The 24,623-nt window shown below is 43.1% G+C and overlaps 1 protein-coding gene across 3 annotated transcripts in view; it reads left to right on the top strand.

The window, feature by feature from the left end:
• PLCZ1 (phospholipase C zeta 1) overlaps nt 1-24,623 on the top strand; it is a 1,132,435-nt gene that overhangs the window by 165,272 nt on the left and 942,540 nt on the right. For all 3 annotated transcript variants that reach the window (XM_085652690.1, XM_085652689.1, XM_085652688.1), the window contains exon 3: nt 1,496-1,697. In XM_085652690.1, coding sequence (XP_085508816.1) covers nt 1,496-1,697 — 202 coding nt within the window. The remainder of the gene's footprint in view (nt 1-1,495; nt 1,698-24,623) is intronic.

The following is a 24,623-nucleotide window of genomic DNA, read 5'->3' as shown; positions in this document are numbered from 1 at the left end:
TGGACTGATACAGTATTGGTGATGGACATGACCCAGCGCAGTTTTGACTTATGCCAGTGTGAGTGTCAAGTAGTATAAGGATATGATTATTCATTTTGTATGCACTACAATTGACTACCCAACCTCTGAGTATTATGGAATAAATATTAGTAAGAGGCAGGAGGGTTATATTTTGTATTGTATTGTAACTGCATTTATATAGCACTTCCAGGCAGCACCCTGCTCTGGAACCCAGTGTTAGCATTTTATTCAGTAATTTTTGTTGTTGGGATTAGTAATGCGCTCTTAAAAAACATGCCATGTATGTATTTCACTTTCCTTATGGTAGACAAAATTAAGAGGATTTATGTGTGATTTTTACTGGGAGAGGTGTAATTTAGGCATTGGTTCGAGACATGGCTAGATGTGCTACAGAAGATTAATTATTGGTATGTTGCAAGGGTTCTACTTTTAAAGACGTTGTGGGTGATTTGCAAGGATACAATAAGGAGGATTTAGGCAAACATGTAAGTGATTTAGAGTAGGCTGTGCTCAGAAACTCTCTTTTCTTCCTTCACTCTTCTCACTCCAGTTTAGAGGTGACAGACAAAAGGCTTGATTTTATGTCTGTCATTATTTGCTGTTTCCTACTTTCTTCCAAGTCTGTGACCTGCATTTCCTTTGTTTGCTGCTGTCCTATAATATTAGCGGACCAATGTACAAAGAAGTCAAAAAAAGAAATCTCAAAAAGTACAGCAGGCCACCACTCTTGCATTGCCAAACGGGAAGTTTTTTGGGTTTTTTTTAAACCCGCCCCAGGTCAACAAGGGGACCGGGGCTCTTTAACAAAGCACTTACTGTGTGGGAAGCACATTGAGCAGAGCAGGCAGTGTGGTCCGTAGGCCCACTGCTTGCTCCCGACCCCCCCGTCCCCACCTCCCAGACGCCCCAAACATTTCCCAGAAGTCCCTTAAACACAATTCCCATAAGAGAAGCTGTACTGTGGGAAAAGTTTTAAGTGAGCGCTATTTAAATTCACTGTATGGAAATTTACCTTATATGTATATCCAGAAACTCTGGCCCTCCTCGAACTACCTTGGGCACTGTGCCATACATTATGGCTTGCTACAAATTGTGGTAGTGCGAACTAACCTATACAATCTTTTTGAATTCGCGCATGAATTAGAAAGTGTTTTTTAATGTGCGTTATAAAAAATACTGAAATATTTATATGAAATCACTCACTCAAAAATGGAAAATGCTTCCTACTCAGATAATAAAAAAATGTGAATACAATTTTGATCAATACAATTGAATAGTGAGTAGTGTTCCAAAAATGTTTTACACATAGTGAGTGCTGGTCTACTGGAACGAGTACACATCTGAAGTTACTGGCCTTTATTTGTTTCAAGCAAAAGTAACAACCTTTTCGCAGTACTAAACATGCAAAAAGCTATGTGAAGCAGTCTACTTTTATATCTGAAGTCTGACAAGAATAAATGTCATCCCGTTTCAGGTTCGAAAGAGGGCCATCTGGATATGGAAGGCTTTTCAAGATTGATGACTTCTCCAGAAATGCACATTTTTAAGCAAATAGAAACCGAGGTCAATCAGAATATGAACTTGCCATTGAACAATTATTTCATTTCATCCTCACATAACACCTATTTAACAAGTGACCAGCTGATTGGCAAAAGTCAACTCAGCACCTACGCAAGGTACGAGTCTGTATTTTCGTATTTTAAAGGAATTATGCTTAACCTATGTGGAAAAGTTTCTTGCCTGTAATGCTAGTTCTTCATAGTTTTTCTGAATTTCCTAAACAGGAGAAAACCCGACGCAATCGTGTAATCTTTTTCATTGCATTTTTATATTTTGAAATTTAATTTAAAGGATTAAAACAGCCCAATTAAATTTTGAGCTAAAACACCAATCTATAAATATTATTGAAAACTGAAAAGTAAAAGGAAAATATAGTGTCATTTGATTTTGTCAATAGTGAATATTGACCCTGCTTCTTTAAGAATGCTTTTGTAAAAGATCAGAGTAACCAGATTCAGTCAAAAGATAAGAACTTGAACCAATTATTTAATTCCTTTTACCTAATCCTTCTATTTCAAATGAATCTAATTTGGAAGAGATTTAACCAATGACCCAGGACTTAGAAAAGGTACACTGGACCGTTTCACTATTGGTGCATTATCTCATGAATAGGCAAATGAGGAACCAGACCTATGTTGAAATGGCAGCATAATGCCACATCTTCTTGCTAGTCTTGGGTTCATTTGTCGAAAACACAATCCCAGGACCCCCATATGCATGTGACAACGCAGAATCCATGTGGGAGCTCTAGGTGTCCTGACGAACAGGGAGGCCCTGAAGAAAAAATCTTCTCGGGACACGATTCACAAAGGTTTGGAGTTGGGTTAGCGTTACTATTTAACGCTAAACTGCTGCGAAAATTTTTGGGGGATTAACAAACCGACACAAATTGAAATGCGTGTTGGTTTGTATGGAAAAGTAACACAAAGCAGCGCGAAACACTGCTTTGCACAATTCTGAATAAAGGGGGTGTTACATGGGTGATTCATTGGCATTTGCATGCAACCACCCGTGCTTTCGACGCTAAACCCTATCTACTTACATTAGTAGACATGTTTTAGTGCCAAAAAATTAACCCCCCTGAAAAGCAGGTGCTAAAAGGAGAAATGTTTCCATTTCTCCTTGCTTTTCCAATTTTCCCTGTGTGCTGCACGTTATAGCACACAGACAAAGTAGGAAAATGTTTTAAACTTGTCTAGCCATAGTATTTAGTACAGTAAGGGTACCCTTCCCGTACAAAACCTTTGGGAGACTCAAGCATGCACCCTAGCACTATGGCGTGTGCCTGACGCACGGCAGCAGAAATCAGCGCCGGCGCTAGGGAGAGGGGAGGAGAGAGCCATAACTCTCCTGCACCCTCACTGTCAAGCAACGCAGTGCAGCCAGCCTCTTTGGGTGCTGTGCTGTGTTGCATGACACCTTTGTGAATCTGGGCCTTGGAGTCACACTGATACTTTTGCAAGGTGGGGAGATACTTTCCTAGAGAACAGTCATTATTCATTTGGTAACACCCAAGTCTTATTTAAGCCAACATGAAAAAAAACTAAGAAGTGAAACATTTGCACATTTAGCTCAACTTTGACAATGTATGAAGCAAAAAAAAAAAAAAAAAACGAACCTAACTGTAGATTAAGCGCATTTTACTAAACGCTTCCATGTAATCTATTGAGCTACATACCACAGTTTACCAATCATGCCTGCATTGTGACGCAGTGTGCACCCATGTCTCCTCGGCTCCTCCATAGGCACACCTAGTGAACTCCTTTATAAAAAAGCATTAGACAGAATCTCCAGTGCATTCTTGCAATGTAGGAGGTGTTTCCTTATAGCTGCCATTTCCAAACAACCCGTCACATAATCTAGCTATGTGCGCTCAGTTTTCAGCCAATTACAAATAGGTAAAACCAGTGGCGGCTGCTCCATAGGGGTGTTTGGGCGTCGCCCCACTGCTTTCTCGCAGTGCGAGAAGCAGAAACATAAAATGGTAAAAACTACCATTTTATTTTTCTACTTCTCACACTGCGAGAAAGCACAAGTGCCTGGTTGGGGGCGGGAGGGTGGGCGGTCGTGCTCGTGGGCAGGGGGGGAGTGGCTTACCCACTGTTATGGGTCCTGTTTGGTCGGCCCCTGGAGCCGGCCAAACAGTCAGTACCCACAACAGTGGGTAAGCCACTCCCCCTGCCCTCGAACACGACCACCCACTTTCCCTTTTTCTCAATGCAGGAGAAACGGCGCGGCTGGGGCGCTGTCCCCTGCACCTCACCCAGCGTTGTGATTGGCAGAGGGGAGGGAGGGGGGCTGCCTTTCTAGTTACCTGACGAGGAGCTGCAGAAATTGGCGCAGGACGGAAGGATTCAAGAATCGTGGGACCCATCCAGAAGCCAAGCAAGGTTTATTTCATATTTTTATTTAATTTAACCCCTCCTGCCTCCCCCTGCGACGACCCCATTTCACCCCAACCCCCCCCCCCCCACCCGTCCGTAATGCCGGCTGTGATGTCTTCTCGGACCCTGCCCTCTGGCAGCTGCTGGGTACTGGGTAACGAGTCTCAGTCGGCCGAGCCTCGTGTTTAGTTTTTCATTATTTCTTTGTTTTATGTAGCGCAAGCATTAGGAGGGCTTTACAAGTATCAGGAGTTTAGGGAACTGTACTGCTATTCTTAGGAGCTTGAGTACTGCAACATTCTTTGTGCGCGAGTGTAGGCCACATTTTCACATTATGTTTTCACGGGCCAAAATATAGCTTATTAAACTTGCACTTACAAGTTCTGCACAGCAGCGCATTGTGTGTCCCGAAAGTTTTGATTGGCGGGATGTGGAAGGGGGATGTGGTGAAAGAAGCACTCTGTTTATAATGATAAGTGACAGAAGGATTAAATTAATACACCCGTTCCACTCAGACAACGGCAGTATAACCAAATCCCTTGGGATGGGCTGGGTGTAAAGGGACTGACCCTCTCCCCGTCCTCAAACAAACAGAGGAGCGTGTTTGAAAGACATGCCTCTTCGCACACAAAACAACACCCAGAATAAAAAAATTAAAAAAAATGCCCAATGCACTTTTCCCTGCCCGGAATGCACGTGTAACGCTAAAAGGTGATGCAGTGCCATTCAGTACAGGTTTGTGCAGACACGGCAGAGGTATTTACACGCATATGCAACCTCAGATACAGCCTGGCAGATTTCATGTCGTAATGGTGTTTTCAAAGACTTAATTTGTGGTAACTTGTCAGCTTGGTCTTAATATTATTGACACTCTAATTTTTGGCATTATCTTTCGTTGTAGTAAATGCGCTGATTTTTTATTTTCTATGGTAGGTGCATTGGTGGTATTTATATGGCACGTCACACCAGGTACATTTGCGGATGGTAGCATGCTACTCCGTGGCCATGCCTGGTTGGAGGAGTCTGGACTCTGAGGTGGGCTGTACCGGAAGTCTGCTGATGTGCGTGAGGACAAGCACTGTGGGCACAACGTGTGTTTTTTTTCACCCTGGCATACAGTGAAGCAAGAGAAGTTCTGAAATAGGACTCTCTGGCTCGGATTTCGAGTTGGTAGCTGTTTTTCGTGCCCTAGACAAACTCCTGGGGTTGAGTACATGGAGCAGTAGGATGCAGGACCTAGTCGAAAACCAGTCTCTTCAACCACCCCAGCCCCGCACAGCTGAAGTCCATGCGCAGTGGAGTAATACCTTCGCTGGGTGTCAGCCTGCAAGGGGTTGGGTTCAATATACACAGCGTGGATCAGGCCCACGCAGGTGGTGGTGGAAAGCTTGCCTTAAGGCAAGACCCTGAGCCCAGTCTCACTGCACAGAGCTGAAGGTCTGACACAGTCGGGGTTGGGCACAATACCGATGTCTGCAGTGGGTCATCTAAAAACACAAGAATTCCCTGTTAAAACAGTTCGGTTTTCTACAAATAATTCGCATTTGTATGGCACGAGCAAATCACCCATTAAGGGTTTGAAGGTGCTGGGAGCCATTGGGGCAATCAAGTGAGCTATTGCCCAGAGTCACATGATGCTGAGCTGCCGCCTGCGATCGAACAGTGAGCCCTGTGCTCTGGAGCCAGCCGCTCTGGCCACTGCACCACATCTCTATCTATCAAACACATATTCTTCATTTTTGAAACATGCATTTTATTTTCAACACAGGTCTTCATGGAAAACAGTCAAAATTGTAAAGCACCAGACTTTCTTTCCAGTGAATTCATTTTTATTGTACAAACACAATTTTCATCAAGTACTCGTGCTATTGCCACACATGGATAGATTCAGGCTTGCATGCCCACACGTAACCATCCCAAACCACAACTGTTCAAAATATGCATGGAATCACCACCATTAAGAAAGGGCCAGCATTATACAACTGATGCAAATGTATATACATGCCCTCACAGATACCCATGTACATGGAAACATACCGGGACTCACATGCACACAACACAGTTAGTTACATGCAGACAACATGCACGCAAACTGACAGTAGCAACATTGAAAACGTTTTAAAAACTTACCTCATGATCACTGGCTGCACTTGTCTTGATCAGTCACCACACATCTTGTGTCGCATAGTTAATGGCAGTAGTACAAGTCAAGCACTATAAAACTTTCAGGCAGTGTGGCATGACACTGGGTTTGAGACTCTGGCATAGAGCACTGTGTGAGGAGGTGTGGGCAGCATATCTATGCTCCACGTTTCTAAAAGGGTTCTGTACATCAGCACTCTAAACAAAATAAACCGGTCATGTCTGAAGGGACATCGACTTCTGGCCCACAGACACATGCAATGTGAAGTTTCCTCCCCTGCTGTTACCTGGAGCATTGTGGCAGAAAAACCACAGCACACCTTCAAACCCTTCAAAGTGACGGGGTACTGGAAGGCCTCTAGCAACCCACCTCTACCAGCATTAGGGCGAAGAGATAAATTCCTGTTTATGAATGCATGACCGTGAAAATTTGTAAAACAGAAGCCTCCTGGATGCTATAGAACTTGAGTATAGCACACACAAGGTGCTTGGAGCAGAGTTTGCAATAGTCGTTAGGCATCAAATCCTACATAGCAACTATAAAGGAACAAACAAAATGATATATTAGTATACTCAAACAATGTACCGTCTCTGGGTTCCGAAGGTCCACATCACGGTATAATAAAGAGATCCATCTAGAAAACAAAAAGTATTGTCCATTTGTATTAGATAACTGTGCACCTGGTAGAGCGTATGACAGAACAGCCCGAGAGACACATTTGAGATAAGGAACTAAGGGGCATATCAGCAACACCCGGCGATAATTATCGCTCAGCGCTCTTAGCGTGAGGATAATTATCGCCGGGTAACGTGGATTTTTATCGCTGAGATAGCATGCTATTAGCAACGCTTATCTCCTCAGCGATAAAAATCCGCACGCTAACTGCCTAACGTGAGATTATCGCTGGAAACCCAGCGATAATCTCACGCAATGTGGCGTTAGCTTGATGATAGGGACTCACAAACTTAGCCATGATATCCACCCTCCATAGGATATCATGGCTAAGTCATTCCTGAAGCAGGCGTAAGGAAAGTAGCGATAACAGGGGTTATCACTACTTTTCCTGACGCTATGCTTCATAGCGTGGGGCTTGATGATAGGAGAAATGTCGCTTAGCGACATTTCTCCTGTCATGTTAGGCAGGAACGCCCACTTTGCATCTCATTAGGCGATAAAATTATCGCCGCTTTTCGGCCGAAAACGGCCGCAAAAGCGGCGATAATTTATTATCACCTGCTTGTAAATATGCCCCTTTATTGTGAAGAATTAGAGGGAGGTAATTAATTAGTGAATGTTAGAAATGGGATTTCTGGTTAGCCAGGGCATGCGCCTAAGACAGGCAGAAATCACCACTCTAGTCAGGGCAAGGGAGTTTCACGATAAAGATAACCCCTGCTCATCCCCTTGGTAGCTTGGCACGAGCAGTCAGGCTTATCCCAGAGGCAATGTGTAAAGCGTTTGCGCAACACACACACACAGCAGCAACACACTAGGCACACCACAAAAGAAACTCCACACAAGGTTATATAAAAATAGCCTTTGTATTATCCAAAACATATTAGAATCATAATCACACAATGTACACTGTGCCAATTGGCAATAGGCAATATTTACAGGGGATTATATACAGGACCAGGCCAATCGGGCCACGGTCAGAACCATCAGAATGCAGGTAGTAAATATAAAACACAACCAGTAACTACTGGTACAATAATGACCTTAGAATTATCCCATTAGGCATAAAACCCATAAGGTCCAAACCTCATTAGCATAAGCACATTACGCAATAAATCTCCTAAGCATAGCATTAGGCATCAACACATTAGGCCCAAACCTCATTAGCATAAACACATTACGCAATAGTCCTCACCAGCATAAACACATGATGCTATAAATCACATTAGATTAGGTGTAATCAGCAACATAAACACTTTATGTCATAAGCATCAGATAAATCATATTGTGGCCTTGCTCCCTACCAACTTACAGCTAACCCCAGGCCCACTGGTCTTTCACTGGGGCCCTCTGTTCATAAATGTCAGGGCTTGACTTGGGGCCTCTCAAATAGCCCCCTAGCTGCCATTGCAGTGAAGATGCTGCACAATACCCTGGGGCACAGGGGAGCGTCTCACCCCCTCCTTATCACCAGCAAAATGCCCCCAAACGTTGCAGCTGCCCGTCCGGCGCAGCTGGGATCAGCACTGTCACTCACTGTACTTCCTGGGTCTCCACTGGGAGTCTAAAATAAAATGGCCCGAACATTGCAGCTGCCCACTGTCCAGCGGGGCAGCTGTGAAAATGTGGCTTTGGCACTAACCGTGACTGGGGGAGCCCTGATCACCGGGCTCCTCCTGGTGCCACAAAGAGATGCCCCCTTGGTTGTGGCTGCCCGCCAATGGGAGGGTCAGCTGGAAAGGTATTGGCACAGGCAATCAATGTGCCTAGGGGACCCCATTCACCCGGCCCTTCCTCCTGGCATCACTTGGCACCAAAGAATTTCAATGCTCCAGCCCCACTCACGGGGCAGTTGTCCTGGACTCCTCCAGCAGCTTGGCACAGCGTGGGACTTCCACCGGGAGCCCTCGAGGCTCCGGTCCTCCTGACTTCCTCTCGGCATACACAGGTCTCCCACCAGCTCACAAGAGCCCTGCTCAGACCTGCGCTGACTTCCGGACTCTGGCCCTGCCCACAGTCAGGCACAACCGCTTGGCTTCCGGGTCGGTTCGAGTCCACAACCGCGGCGTCTCCTTTCTCGGCGGTGCAATGTGGGGTGGGCACCCGCTTTTTAAACCGGCATCACTGTGGGGTGGGCTCCCGAAAAAGAGCACGCAAATGCGGGGTGGGCTCCCGCCTGGGAACGAACCTCACATGCGGGGTGGGCACCCGCGTTTTAAATATGCATGGAAGCGGGGTGGGCTCCCGCTCGATAAAAAGGCTGGCAATTGCGGGGTGAGCTACCGCTAAATGAATGGCACAAATGCAGGGTGGGTTTCGGCTTGGCAAAATGCGGGGCGGGCTCCCGCTGCTCTCGCATCCAGGCAGGGGAATCCCCATGTCAGGATTTCCTCAAAGTAAGTTGCAGCTCAGCCCTGCAGAGCCCATGCTCTTCTCTTCTCTTTGGCAATAAAAAGATAGTGCTCATGAGGTGCTAAGAGTCCTTAAAGTCCAAGGGGCATAGCTGGGCCCAGGCAGGCCAGCACACAGGGCCCTCCAGCAGGGAGGCAGTCCCTCATGGCGGTTCTTCCTGGGGCCCAGCAGCAGCCAGCCCCACGACACAAGGAAGCACAAAAAGCACCACACATGGGGTCACAGCCCCTATATTTATAACACATTTCTTTTGTCTGCCCTGGCACAGAGCTTGGGGAACCAGTCCTAACTGGTTCTCGGGAGCGTGGAGCACTTTGCAGGGCTCCTCTTCCCATTTGTCAGGTTGAGGCTCTGTCATTGGACACATCACAGGGGGTGGAGCCAGCATTCACATATGCTGGCACAGACCTATTCAGGGTCAGGAGACTACTCCACCCACTACTCCAAATGCAGATGCCCTTTTCAGCCTAGCGCTGACTCACCCTGCCCCTCCTGGAGCCACACACACCTCACTAGGCTCTGCCACTCCAAAACCAGACATGCAATACACAGGCAGACACATACCACACAGAAATGCCAACTTCTAAAAGTGGCATTTTGAAAATAGTGATAATAAATCTGCGCATACCATTGTGCAGCATTTATTATTTCTATTCCAACCATACCAAACTTGACCACGCTGCTCCTCTCATATCAGGAATTACCACTGAAACACTTAACAGGGAATCCCCAATGTAATCATATGAGAGGGCAGCCTCACAGCAGTGAGACACCAAAATGGCTGTTCGTCACTACCGGGACATGTCACACACTTAAGGTACATGTCCTGCCTTTTACCTACAATGCACCCTGCCCATAGGGCTAGCTAGGGCCTACCTTAGGGGTGACTGCCATGCAGTAAAAAGGGTTCACAGACATGGCACACACTTTAGGTGCCACGTCACAGCGGCAGTAACACTGCGCGCACAGGCCCTGCAATGGCAGAGGCATGGGATAGGTTTGAAAGTCTACTTTGGTGGGTGGTGCAATCAGCGCTGCAAGCCCACCAGTAGCATTTGATTTACCAGCCCCGGGTATATGAGATACCGCCTTACAAGGGACTGACAAGTAAATTAAATATGCCAAACAGGTGTAGACAAATCCTTACCATATTTAACACAGAGAACACACACACTTTACACTGGACCATAGTGCTAAAGTGCCCAGAGTCATATAAATGAAATGAAATACCAGCATTTGTAAAGTGCACAGCTACCTCCAGAGAGGTGTCCCAGCGCTCGGGGCCCTCTGAAAGATTAAGCAAACTATTGCCCAGAGTCACATGGTGCTGGGCTAACCTGCCGCCGGGGAGCGAACCGTGAACCCTGTGGTCCGGAGTAAGGCACCCTGGCCGCTGCGCCACACCTCTTCCACTTAAAGCCACCAACACCATGTCAAGGCTAGGAGGAAGGCAAAAAGTTCAGGGATGACCCTGCAAAAAGGGCCAAGTCCAACAGAGAATTACTGGTTCATAGTATATTTTTTATTACCGAGGGTGTCCTAAACAAAGCAATTGTCAGAACCTCATAGTTATAAGCGTCCTCTGAAATCTTCAGGTTTTGTTGGCCAAGAAGTCAAAAAGATCACAATATAGGAGTTTATATATTAAAAACACTAGTTTGTCGATGGAACCACCCTTAATGGAAAGCCATCACAATGGCATTGATTTAGAGATAATGCGGTTGCCATACCAATGTCTGGATAGACCCATCGATTAAACTACTTGTTTGAGGTTGTTGCAGGGATTCTGCTTATGCACAGAACTATGCGCAGGAAACTAGGAGCTCAGAGAATTGTGGTGTACCAGAAACTCCCCTCAGAACCAAGAACCCCTATCCGACTAGCTTAGTGTCCCATTCGTTATCCGAGATTTAGCTCGGCGGTCCCAATGTATAGACAACCCAGAATAAGCGACTTAGATACTCTCAGGAGTGGTGAGAATCCGAAATACCCGTTGGTAGCTATATATCAGTCCACAACAGAATAACAAAGACACAATATAGTTTGAAGAGTTTATTTTATAAACCTCGCGTCCTAAGATGCAGTACTTTGGCTAACACAAGCAGACAAATGGTTAAGATCAGAACCATCAGCATTGTTACAATACCATAGAAAATGAAAGGAGCAATCATAATAATGATGACAGTGGAAAGCGACCACCCTCCTTTCTCTAGCAACTAATACGTTATTATTAGACTAATAGAAGGTCTCTTAGGCTTGCATGGGGGACCCCATACCTTATGGATCAGCTTAGTGGAATCACATCACAGGATCAGCAAGGCTCTCTCCTGCAACAGCTCTTTGTTTCGAATGTGTCAGAAAACATGCTGCTCTGCAATATTAAAGGACTCGTCTTTCAGGTATTGGCAGCTGTATGTATGTTATGGCTAAGAAGTGGTACGATCAACCTGAACACAATAACCTGCACCGTCTAGTGACCCAGACTCGTTCTTTACACGGTGTACAGACCAAGGTCATTGCTCACTGTTAAGGATGTTAAACAACAGACGGTTCTCATGCGAAGCAAATTCGAGTCAGCAGTTCTCGAATGAATAACATGTAACAACAGTGTCGTGTGCAAAAGTAGCAGAAGCGGCAAGCTGGCTTTCTAACAGCCGACGAGGTTATGCTAACTTAGCATTGTACATAGGGAGTGGTTAACCCATACTACAAGGTACTAGTCTTGACTATAGGGTTTCATCCCACCAATAATTCTGGGCTGAGAGTTGGCATTTTTGGCCATGTGATCTCTGTGTTTCTGGACGTTGATCTGAAAACAAAACTAAGAGCTTTAACACGTATAATATTGGCTGGTTTACATTATAAAATGTTTGTGGGAGCCAGCCAGTTTCAAGCTGTGATGGATGAGTAGAAACTCAGATTTCTTGGAACTGCATTTAAGGCAATGGGAAGTCATTGAACTCTGGATATTGTCCCCAATCTTAGCAAGGCGGGAGATATTTTCAGGGCAAAGTACCTTAAAGGACAGTTGTGTGTTACTTGTTTATCACTGGTGACATTAAAAAAAAAATGTCTTCCAGAGTTTCAATATATGTGTTAAAGAGTTAAGGGAAAGAAAAAAGTGCAACTTACTTTCATCTGCTATGAATAATTAGGGAGTCGGGATTCAAACCAGTTTGGAATTTCGGGCCCGATTTTGAAGTACTCTGTCAGAGTGCCAGAGAATGTTACCTCTAAGCAGAAAAGAGATGATGAGCATGCACTCCTTCTCTTGATAAGACACAATACTTGAACTTATTCATTTGAAAAATGCGTGCGAGCAGTATTGTGGATCGCCCCAATTCACATCTAATACTACAGTATTAAAAAACGAGCTCTGTACTTGCGCTCTTTTACTGTCACACTGCGGTAGACGGGAACAACTCCCTCCAATGTATCATATTCATCCAGGTATTCCACGGTACTCCTTTTAACCAACGTAATTTTCACCTTCCTTATTGCAGTCTTATTCTTAATATTCTTCACCACAACAGAGACAGTGGGATACACTCTGTAATCTTTATTAGACATTTCTGATACATGCTGTATGCCATTCTAGGCTTCGCACAACAGTACGTACAAATTGATCTCCATGTGAAGTTAGCACAACATGTATTGTCTCAATGCATTTCGAGCCCCGGAGGCTCTTCGCCGGGGCATTCTCATTTTGCTCCTCTCCATGGAAAAACTGCTTCCTCGTTCTACCTGATTGTTAATCCAGAGAATATTACTGCTGACATCTTGTCAGACTACCCCCATCAGACATAAAGCTGATCACTGGCCCAGAGGTTATCTATGTACGTTGAAAGGAGCCACTGACTCAGCGCTTCCTTATAATGTAGTTTGGTGGACGACCACCTATCAAACATTTCAAAACGTTTGTTTCAGAAAAACAGCCAGCTACTCACCCCTACACACTAGGAGTTTTCTTCCATGGTGGGGTGAGGGAGTCATTCTACTGCCAGGATTTTCCTGGTAATGGACCTTAAGTAGGGGGTGTGGTGTGATGCAGTGTCCTACTTCTGACAGCCCCTGATCTTGTTGGGGCATTGGAGGATGTTTTTCATCAACAGAGACAACAGGGCTCTGTCGATTGAAAAAATAATGCCCGCCTGTCTGTTATTGAGCAGGGAAGGCTGAGGGTTTGGTGGACAGGGTACTTCATTATGTTTGCGATGTAGTTACCTGTCCCCCAAGATCTAAATTGGGTCCTTTAGCTTCAATTTACATTCGGTTTCTTTTTATGTTTGAAAAGCTTTATTGAAACAAAAAAGTATTAATAAGTAAGATATCAGCATAAACAGGAAATATGTTCACATATGGAATACATCGATGACAATGCTAATATCAATGTTAAAGAGACAAAAAGCCATTTATGGGGATTTTAAAAATAAGGGGAAAGAGAGAGGGAGAAAGATAGGAGGGAAGGAGGGAGGAGGGGAGGGAGAGTAAGATTATATGATGTAAACTCTAAAGATAATTACGGCTTACAATCAAATGACATAAATAAACAATACAGAATGAACAATATAAAAATTAATTTAACATGAGAAACCTGAGCAGGTATCGGACAAGGGCAACATCTCCTGCGGGGTCCCTCAAGGATCCGCACTGTCCCCCCTTCTCTTTAATATATACCTACAGCCCTTGGTGGCTGCGTTAGCCAAAATGGACTGCAGAGTGTTCAACTATGTGGATGATACTCAACTCATCCTAAGGATTGAGAATTCTGCCTGCGCCCAACAGTCTGCTCAGAGCATACTCAGGTTCACAGTTAACTGGATGACGGCTAACTCTTTAAAAATCAACCCTGACAAGACGGAGGTCCTTGCTATTTCAACTAAAGACAACCCCTGGAGCGACCTTTTCTGGCCCCAGGAGTTAGGAGTCCCCCCCATTCCAGTACCTGTGGTGAAAAGTCTGGGCATAAAGATCGACTCAGAGCTCTCTATGATCAATCAGGTTAACGCGGTGGTCGGAACTTGTGTCAGTCTTCTGCGGCAGCTGAGGAAACTAGTTCCCCTCCTCTCAGTCTCGACCATGAAGACAATCATAGCAGCTACTATAGTCTCTAGACTCGACTATGGGAATGCGCTATATGTTGGGCTACCTCAGAAACTCACAAATAAATTGCAGATAGTTTTGAATGATGCAGATAGGCTTATTTTTAGATTGCCCAGAAGAAATCATGCCACCCCCCTGCTGAGTGAATTGCACTGGTTACCCATTAGGCAAAGAGCCAAGTTTAAGGGTTTGTGTATTACTCACAAAGCCCTCTATGGACATGCCCCTGAGTACATAAAAGAACGGGTACTCAAATACGTGCCAGGACGTGTGCTACGTTCAGCGGAAGCCAGTAGACTAATATGCCCTCGTTTCAATTCTACAACCAAAGGAGGGAGAGCTTTCTCGGTCCTCTTGCCACAACTTTGGAATCAGTTGCCCGGAGAGCTACGGAAGGAACCCAGACTTTTACCCTTCCGAAAAAATTTAAAAACCTTCCTTTTCAGAGAAGCGTTTGATATGGTTGTAAAACCCTCCAGTACCTGAGGACCCGGCCTACTCCGTTGTTTATGTTTCTTCCTCTGTCTGAGCGCTATGAGACCTGTCGATATATATGCGCTATACAAGATTAAATTAACAATAACAATAACAATAACAAACCTGTAAAAGGTAACAAGAAGGAGAGAGTCGAGGTCCTTCAAGGAGGTTTAAAGTTTTCCGAGTTGGTATGCGTAGATTTCTTCAAAGTCAATCGATCGAGGTAGGTAGTGAGGGGTAACCAGAAAATATCAACATTACGTATTGGTTTGGAGGAGGAGGCAAATGCAACATCAAGTCTGTGAAAATGACATAAAGAGTTCCACCAGCCCTGTATAGAAATGTTTATGAGAGATTTCCAATTAGATGAGATGTGCTGGAATGCAAGAGCAAGCATGAGATCAAAAAGACCACTTGAATGTGCAGGTAATTCTAAAGAAACAGAAAGACTACCCAGAAATAGAAGAGTAATGGAGAAAGGGGTAGAAAATGTAAAAATGCGAGAGAGGTACAGCCAAACTTTTTCCCAGAAAGAAGAAACAACAGGACAGAAAAAGAGCAGATGGAGAAGATCAGCATTAGAAATGCCACAAGTCCAGCATTTAGAATCAGAAGAGGGTAGGAAACGAGACAAGGAGAGAGGAGAAAAATAGAGTCTATGATACAGATAAAATAAAGATTGAGTAAGAGAAGCAGAGCGAGAAATTTTTAAGGATCTGGACCAAAGCTTATCCCAAAGAGCAACAGGCCAAGTACAACCAAAATCCGCTTCCCAGGAGAGCTCCACTTTAGTATTGGCGCGGTCCGGATTAGGAGAGGCGAACAATTTATAAATAAGAGATGCTTTAGGGAAGGTAGCGAGAATATTAAGGAGAAGAGATGGAGGTGCAGATGATGACAAAGAAGGAAGGGAATAATACCGGTCAAGAATTATTGCCATAAGAGTAGAAAATTTCTACAAAAAAGATCGGGGACAGTGAAATAAGAGTTGAAATTGAAGAAAGGAGCAAGGAAGCGACCCATTAAAGAGTTGGTTAACCAAAATGACGCCTTTTACTCTCCAGGATTTTCAAAAGATGGGTCTATTATTAAAGAGGATAAGTGAATTATACCAAATGAGGTTATTTAAAAAAGACTCGCGTGTAATGGTAGTAGGATGAACCAAGGGTCTTAAAAGAGAGAGAGTATGTTTGAATAAAGGAAATGAGGAATAAGGAGTTTTAGCAGAGAAACGCACCACTTCATCAAAGGAGAAGGGCAATAGTAACGTTTGTTCAATAAGGAGCCAAAGAGGAGTAAAAGGGGAAGAGCATGATGAGAGCCATCTCGAGGCTTGACGTAAAGAAAAGGACTTATGATAGAGACGGAAATCTGGAAAATTAACTCCACCGTTGGGTTTGGGTTTACGAAGAGAGATTCTGGATTTTTTATTTTTCCAGAGAAATTTTGAAAGAAGAGAATCGATACACTTAAAGTAGAATACGGGAACATGAACAGGTAGCATGGAAAAAATATAAATTAGAATAGGGGATATCATCATCTTAATTGAGTCCAATCGACCCCACCAGGAAAGAAAAAGAGGGTTCCAGGTAGAGAACAATTGTTCAAGTCTGGATAAAACTGCGGACATATTTAATTTAATTGAAGAAAAAATAGAGTTAGAGAACCAAATACCCAGATATTTAATTTTTGAACTATTCCAAGCAAAACCAGTAGACGAAAAAAGATGAGGAAGACAGGTTATGGTGAGGGGAAGGATTTCAGTCTTGTCTGAATTTATCTTATAGCCTGAGACCAAGGAAAAAGGCAGATAATAAAGGGGGAACAGATCTTTCTGGATCGGAAATAAACAAGAGGATATCATCTGCATATGCAGAAAGTTTCAATTGATTGTTACCATAAGGAAACCGGAAATAGAGGTATTGCTACGAATAGAAGATAGAAATGGTTCAAGAGCTAGGACAAAAAGAAGTGGAGATAAAGGACAGCCCTGACGAACGCCCCGTCGAAGAGGAAAGGATGAAGAGAGTTGACCGTTTACAAGCACAGAGGCCTTGGGGGCAGAATATAACAGAGAGATAAGGGAAATACATTTGGGACCAAAGCCATGCCAACGTAATGAGGCAAACAAAAAAGACCAATCAACCCTGTCAAAAGCCTTCTCTGCATCAACAGAGATAGCAGCTAAAGGAATTGAAAGGGATGAAGCTTTGTTTAAAACATTAAGAAACAAGCGAGAGTTATCAGAAGTAAGTCTGCCTTTAACAAAGCCACATTGCTCCTTACCAATAAGATGGGGCATAAAGGGATCTAAGCGCAACGCAAGGAGTTTAGCAAATAATTTATAGTCTACGTTAACTAAAGAGATCGGACGATAGTTTTTACAAAATTGGGGGTCCCGACCATCTTTTGGGATAAGTTGTTAAAGAAAGGGTAAACCCAAAATCACTGGGACCTGGGTATAGAACAGTATAGAGAAACTGGTCCCAGCACACAAACAAATCATTCAAAATAAAGCATTGGAAAACATTTGACCAAATAACTGAAAGAAGTTCAAATGTCATTTAATCACATTGAACTAACGTCAATATTTTGCTTAATTTCAAAGTTCAGGCAACAATTTTTAACGAATAATAAAAGTGCCCAGAAAAAGAGGAGGGGGGGAGAGGGGGTTGGTGATTGAATGTAGGATTTGAAGGGAAGTGAAAACAATAATAAATCCACTAGAACACAATCAAATTGATCGGCATAATTAGATCACTGCCGCGTATTATAAACAGATCAAATCGTAAATTACAATATCAACAGTTCTGAGGAATGCCATATGTACAAAAGATCACAGTGCATCATGTACTGGTGATGATATTGGCAATGTTGTTATGTCGACGTTTCGACCCCTGGTTTATTGTAGGTGCTCAGTATGACCTTACGGGGCGGGGTCTTCATCAGGACTGGGGTGCGAGTGGAGAGGGGGTGGGCACCTAAAGAAAACAAAATAGAACGAGTATAAGGCTAATCAGTCTCTAGACGCGGGGGGAGAACAAATAAGTTATGATCGTCCAAGGAATTACCATGTCTGTCAAAAGACAGGACTCTAAGACGCCACAGGTTCGTCAAAGGAAGAGGGGTGTTGTTGCCTCCTCAATGGTACGGGCGGAGAGAGTGATGACCACCTTAAAGAAAATTGGGGTAAATTAGTGGACAAAAAGGAATAATTTCCAAAATGGTCGCTCCAAAAGTAAGCGAGTAACTTACTCTACCGCAGAGAAAGCTTCTCTGTCGTGTTAGGTCCTAAAGCTGTCGAAGATCAGCACTAAAGGAGCCGTAATCAATGTTACTCATGACGGGATGAAGGCTCGGGGTAGAATCACCGCTACTTCACCTTCGAGGAATGAATCTGGAAATGAGAGAGGAGAATAGGGAATCGGTAATGAGGACCCTGCACATGTGTTGTTAAAAGACGCATAGGTGAGTCAGGTAAAAACTCACAAAATACTCGATTGCGTTACAACAAAGGGAAACTGAATCTTAAAAATGTGCCAAAAGACCAGTCACGCCGCGGTGCCGGTATAAGGCTGGCTATTCCAAAGGCGGAACCTGCAGGGAATCACAGTCATAGTGCATAGGAGAGCACTTGCTGCGAGACTAGACTGGCCAATTGGACGGGATACGGACAATAGTCTCATGGACATAGTTGTTTGGGGGCCCTGTGGGCATAACCTGTAAAGCTTTAAAGAAACGCTTACCCAAGGTCTCTACTCCCGCTTCTCAAGTGGAGAAAGAAGCGCGTGGACTACCCGTGATTTAATGCCGGGAGACGCGAGGTCAACACGTGATCTCCGTTACCGTGCAGGCGCTAGATGCCGGTTGAGTGGAGTGATAGAAGAAAGACTATGATAATATGGTTTGGGAGAAGATTCAGTATGGAAGCAACAATAGTATCCATACCTGGTATTTATAATTGGCAATACATGTTGATTAATGAAATGTCAAATGTGGGGAGGCAATGACCAGCCTGTACATGTAAAAAAACAATGAGAGCGAATATTATTAGATGTGCACACTATGATGCTGACCCAACGTGTCAATACCTAGTGTTTCTATTTGACTATATATGTTAACGGGTGGACCGTCGCATGTTGACGGCCAAAGTCCAGCGTATCATTGGGTGATCACATATTGACACTAAACATATCAAATCGATTAATTGAGAAGACGAATCATGATACTACATTGTCCAGCGTATACATATAGAAAACATTGAAAGCGAGTAATTAAATGCTACAAAATAACATTGGATAGTCACATTTTAACGCTAAACATATCAACTCAAATCATTAGGAAAACGAATTATGATGCTACATTAATGGGACTACGTAAGTTGTTGTCATTACATATAGTCAGATTGCATGGGTCCACAATAGAACACAATTATACAATTATATTGGACCAAGAATATAATACCGTTCCACACATATGTTAGAAGAAAAAAACATAATTGAGCAAAATGGCATGAAATCAAGACATATATGTGTAGACCATCAGACTGTATCAAAACTCGACTTTGAAAGTCAGTGGACAATGGTGTATATCATTGATTACAGAAAGATTGAGGGCTCCAACAAGATTGGATCAGGAAGCAAAAATGAAAAAGGGGGGGGAATGCATCCTACATCAGAGGAAGTGCGTGCATGTTAGGTTCGAAGGACCGCTAATTGTGCGTTGCTACCATCGAATTCGTTGAGTCCATTAGCTACAGTGTCCATACGTATCATCCATTTGGATTCTCTCACATTTAGAATGGCCGACAGGTTACCACCTCTGGGTCCCACCTTGACCTTTTCCAGTACCAGCCATTTAAGGTCGTCAGGCTTATGATTTTTCAGAACGCAATGTTCTACCAGGGGGGCCCCAACTACAATGCACCGGATTCTGCTGTGGTGTTGCAGAATTCTGGACTTGACTTTCTGTTGTGTTTGTCCGAAGTAGAGTAACCCACAGGGGCAGACAATACCGTAGATCACATTAATTGAGTTACAGTTGGTAAATGAATTGAGAGTAATCGAGTGTTCTTTATAGGAGAAAATTGTTGTCGTATCAGTTGTTTCGCAGGCCTTACAATGTCCATACTTGAAATGTCCAATCACTGGTGGAAGATTCCAAAGTTCTTGGATAGTGGGTGTTGTTGCCATTTCCAAGAAGGAGTGGACTACATAATCCTTCACGCTCCTGGCTTTCCTGAAGGAGTGCGTTGGTGGATTGGGTTGGTCGATATCATCTACTACCAAGTTCCAATGCTGATTTATCACTTTCTTGATTGCATTGCTTCTTGTAGAGAAGGTGGTAACACAGATCATCCTCTGTAATGCCACGTCTTGTTTGACCTTGGGTGTTAAAAGGGTTTCTCGGGGGTTGAACCATGCCCTCTTACGTACTTTCTTGACCAATCTCCTCGAGTATCCCCTTGTTAACAATCTGTTGCTGAGATCCTCAGATTCGGCCACGTAGTCATCTCTTTTTGTGCAGTTTCTGCGGATCCTCAAAAATTGGCCAAACGGTAAATTGTCCCTTAGGCCACGTGGATGATGGCTATTGTATCTTTTGGGATAAGACAAATGGTAGCATCCTGAAGAGTACCTTCCGCCTTGCCAGATGAATAAAATGGCTGAAAAAGGATCAGAAGTTTAAGTAACAAAAGATCAGAAAAGTGTAAATAAAATTCAACGGGGAAACCATCAGGACCGGGTGTTTTCCCTTTAGTAAGGGATGTCAATGCTATGGAAAGTTCGTGTAGTGAAAGGTCAAGTTCAAGGTCCGAGAAATGGAGGTGAGAATTAGGAGGTTTAGGAAGTTTCTCAAAATAATTCTGAATAAGAGAGGAAGTAGGAGGAGATTCTGGGGTATAGAGTTGTTGATAAAATGATTGAAATTGGTCAAGTATTTCCTTATCTTTATGCAGGAGAATATTATCAGAAGAGTAAATAGAATCTATAAGAGTGCGTTCTTTACGAGATTTGAGATAATTAGCTAAGAGTTTGCCTGATTTATTGCGGCCTCCATAATAACAAGCACTGCTACGAAGAAGAACAGAAGACGCATTGTCAGTAGTAAATTTATTAAACTCTACTTTTGCTCGTAAAAGGTCCGGTGAGCGGTGACATACATTTATCTGAAGAGGTATAAAACTTATGCTCCAGAGATTTTATATGCGCTAGGGAAGCTTTCCGTTTCTGAAGATATTGCTTCTTTTTCTTAGAAACGAAATCTAACATTCGGTTTCTAAAAGTTTGTATTAGGATGTTGTGGTTATGGTGGCAAATACCTCCATGAGATAGAGTAGAATGAGCCAGTATGGTTCAGCAACGCAGCATTTTAAGAATGTATAAGGCATCACCAATTCTAAGATCAGCTCTCAATCCAGATTGAAAATCGCCCAGAGTATTGCCAATTTTCATGCCTTGCCCAGTGGACATCATGATCAAAATATCTCTTTTTCACTCAAAATATGTACATTCTGTCAGAGGTCTAGACAGCAATTATAAATTAGTTATAAGCTCAACAGTCATTCACAAATCCTGTCTCCATCTTTAAGGATATTACCTTCTCCAAGGCTCTAATTAAAGCACCTTCCTAAATAAAAATGTCATCATTCACATACAGTCTCCTTTAAGACAGCCATAATAGTAATCAAAGTATTCACAGAGCTGTTGGACAATCATGGGGCACACATAAAGGATGTCCCACCTGACCTCTAGTTTTGCATCTAAATTAAACCATTAATAATCAAATTGAGAATACAGACAGGCAGCCAGTTCAAGGGATTGTGCCTTCGGAGCAAGCCAAGCTGTGCTGGTGCAAACCCTGCACTTTTCTTGCCTTTAAATGGAGGAGGTGAACCACAACTTTGGTAGGGTTGATAAATCACCAATTTATGACGGTTCACCCACACAGTTTAATTCTAAATAGGACCCTACTTAACTGGGGTACTGAATGGTGAAATATACAGAAGTAATCCACAATTTAAACTTTGAAAAGAACCTGAAGAAACTGCAAGTGGAACTTGACATATTTAGAAACGTTAACCATCATCTGTGGGAGGAATACATTATCTATAAAGAAAAGAATCATATTGCAAGTTAATTTTTATTCACTTGACAATTATGAATCTTCTTATTACAGCCTTTAAAATACTGAACTCAAATTCTATTTACTTTGCTATGGAAAAATACACCTTTTAATTAAAGACAAGGGGACCCTATTAGGTAGGCAAGGACCTAGGTTAATAGTTTATTAAAGGAGACAATGTTCCTTGTAGACGGGAAAATGGGACAAGGAATAGATATAGAACAGAGTCAATTCAATATGATTACTAAATACACCAGCAAAGATAAAATGTGTAATCCTTATAATGGACAAACTGGCACTGGGATGGAATTCCTTAGGATTTGAGGGTCATTTTTCAGCAGCCCCTATCTGGAAGATTGAAGATGGAAAGCCTGATAAGCAGTAAATGTTTAACCAGCATATATTTCCTAGATAGGAACAGATTCATTCATATCATTTTCTCTAAGTGTGGCCATCATATGTTTCAAAATATTATAATAACGATATTTTGAATGCTGTGCAAAATCTGGTGGAAATATATAAAACAAAACTGTTATTAATGAAGTAATACCCACAAATATGGGTTAATGTGCAAGTCCAGCAAACTTTAATGACTATCAGTATTGGTTTAGTGAAGAGGTCTCTAAATAGCTGGCCAGATGGTACAGAATTGTTGGTTCTTTTAATCTGAAACTGATATAAAACTCTAGCGGTGAATGTAACTCGAGTAATTCTGTGTAGGGTAAACATGTGGAAGAGTAATAGCGCTATTTCTTAGTGCAAAAATGCCCCTTCACGTCCCAAATGGATACAAGGATGCATTTTACACTTAGAAAAGCCCTAAATGCAACAGAACATTAATAGCAAGCCGGATCAGCCGCTCGCACTCGCAAAATGTGCTCTTGGGGTAGGGTTTTTCCCCAACCTGATAACAGCATTTAGCTCTATTTTCTTAACAAAACTTCATCCTTGCATCCAAAATGGGCGCAAGAATGCATTTTGCACTAAGAAACAACACTAAATGCAGAGGAACACTAATAGAATGTCCACAGATTACTCTTAATTGCAAAAACAGGAGTAATTGCGTAATTATTGATTATTCCGCATCAAAGAGAAATGCAGAATTACCTAAATTACTCCAAACACTCCTGTGTAATCAAAATTCTGCCCAGGCCACGATAACAAAAGTGTGTGGAAGAGTTTTTGTAAGTTCAGTAAACATGACTAAAGATTGATGACATTTTATACTGTACTTGAACAGTGCTTTTGAAAATAAAATGCGAAATTTCAGTTTTCTTAATGTCTTTATTAGGAAGTAGAAATTTGTATGAATACAGTTAATTTGACAAGTTTACCTAGGGCCATACAAATAATATATTATTTCATAATCTTGCCATTCCATCCAAAATGGGACATTATTGAACTAATTCTTAATTACCAAGAGTATTGAAAATATGAGGGGGGAGTTTAAAAAACCCATAAAGAAATCTTAAGCTAGCGGTGTGCAAAATTCAATTTTTTTTTACCAGATTATGAAGGTGAGAGAATTCACTCCTCCATGTAGTGGAGAGTTGTCAACATGTTACTTTGTGGAGCATTTTTTCTCGTGAGAGAATTCTTTGTCAAAATGTAAATCTCACTGATACTCATCTTTTCAAAAATGCATTCTAGTCTTTCTGACCACTCAAAGATATTTCTGTATCTTGTATTAGAATGTATGGTTGAAATATTCACAGCAACTGCCACTTTTAATGGGCGATTGTGCTCTTTTTTACTTTATCCAAAGGCATGTTTCTCTTTATCAACTACTTAATTTAACCCAACTTATGCTATTTAAACATCTTGCAATGTAATGTCAGCTGTGAATGCCTACATATGCTCCTCAATACCAAAGGGGATGATGGACGGAGTGTTTGAGCAAATCAAACACTCACCCCTAGTCAACTGATCTGGGTTTAATCCATCATCATTGTTTAGCTCACTCCACCACCCTAGTTCAGACATGGCCATATGCAAATCAGTATGACCCTGTGCCTCATGGGAACAGTCCAGCCCGAACTGCCAAACCATGTCTTCCCTGGACTGGAAACAAGCATCCTGGGACCGGTTTCGGGTTCATAACCCTCATCAGCCAGGCATGGATTTAGTCCCAGATCTCTGTACTGGGGTGAATGTATGACATTGTTCTGCATTCTGTCCATCAATAGTTCTTTTTGCATTTGTCACCCCGAGTGGGACGGGTATGCTCAGACATGAGTCCCGTGCTCTCCATGCCACTGGAATCAAGCTATCCCGGCTGAAGAGGGGTGAAACCCTGAAACCGGTTCTAGGATGCTTGTTTCCAGTCCAGGGAGGACCTGGCCTGGCAGTTCGGGCTGGACTGTTCCCATTGGGAACAGGGTCAAGACTGATTTGCATATGACTGGCTCCAAACTGGAATGGCATGGTGAGCAAAACAACGATGGATTTAGGCCCAGATCTCTAAACTGGGGTGAATGTATGACATTGTTATGCATTCTGTCCATCAATAGTATTTTTTGCATTTGTCAACCCGAGTGGGACGGGTTTGCTCAGAAGTGAGTCCCGTGCTCTCCATGCCACTGGAATCAAGCTATCCTGGTTGAAGAGGGGTGAAACCCCGAAACCGGTCCTAGGATGCTTGTTTCCAGTACAGGGAGGACCTGGCCGGGCAGTTCGGGCTGGACTGTTCCCATTTGGAACGGGGTCAGGACTAATGCATATGG

The sequence above is a fragment of the Triturus cristatus genome, chromosome 4_1 (assembly GCF_964204655.1).
Source record: "Triturus cristatus chromosome 4_1, aTriCri1.1, whole genome shotgun sequence".
Lineage (NCBI taxonomy): Eukaryota > Metazoa > Chordata > Amphibia > Caudata > Salamandridae > Triturus > Triturus cristatus.
Note: the sequence above shows the minus strand (reverse complement) of the source record. Positions and strands in the feature narration are given on the sequence as shown.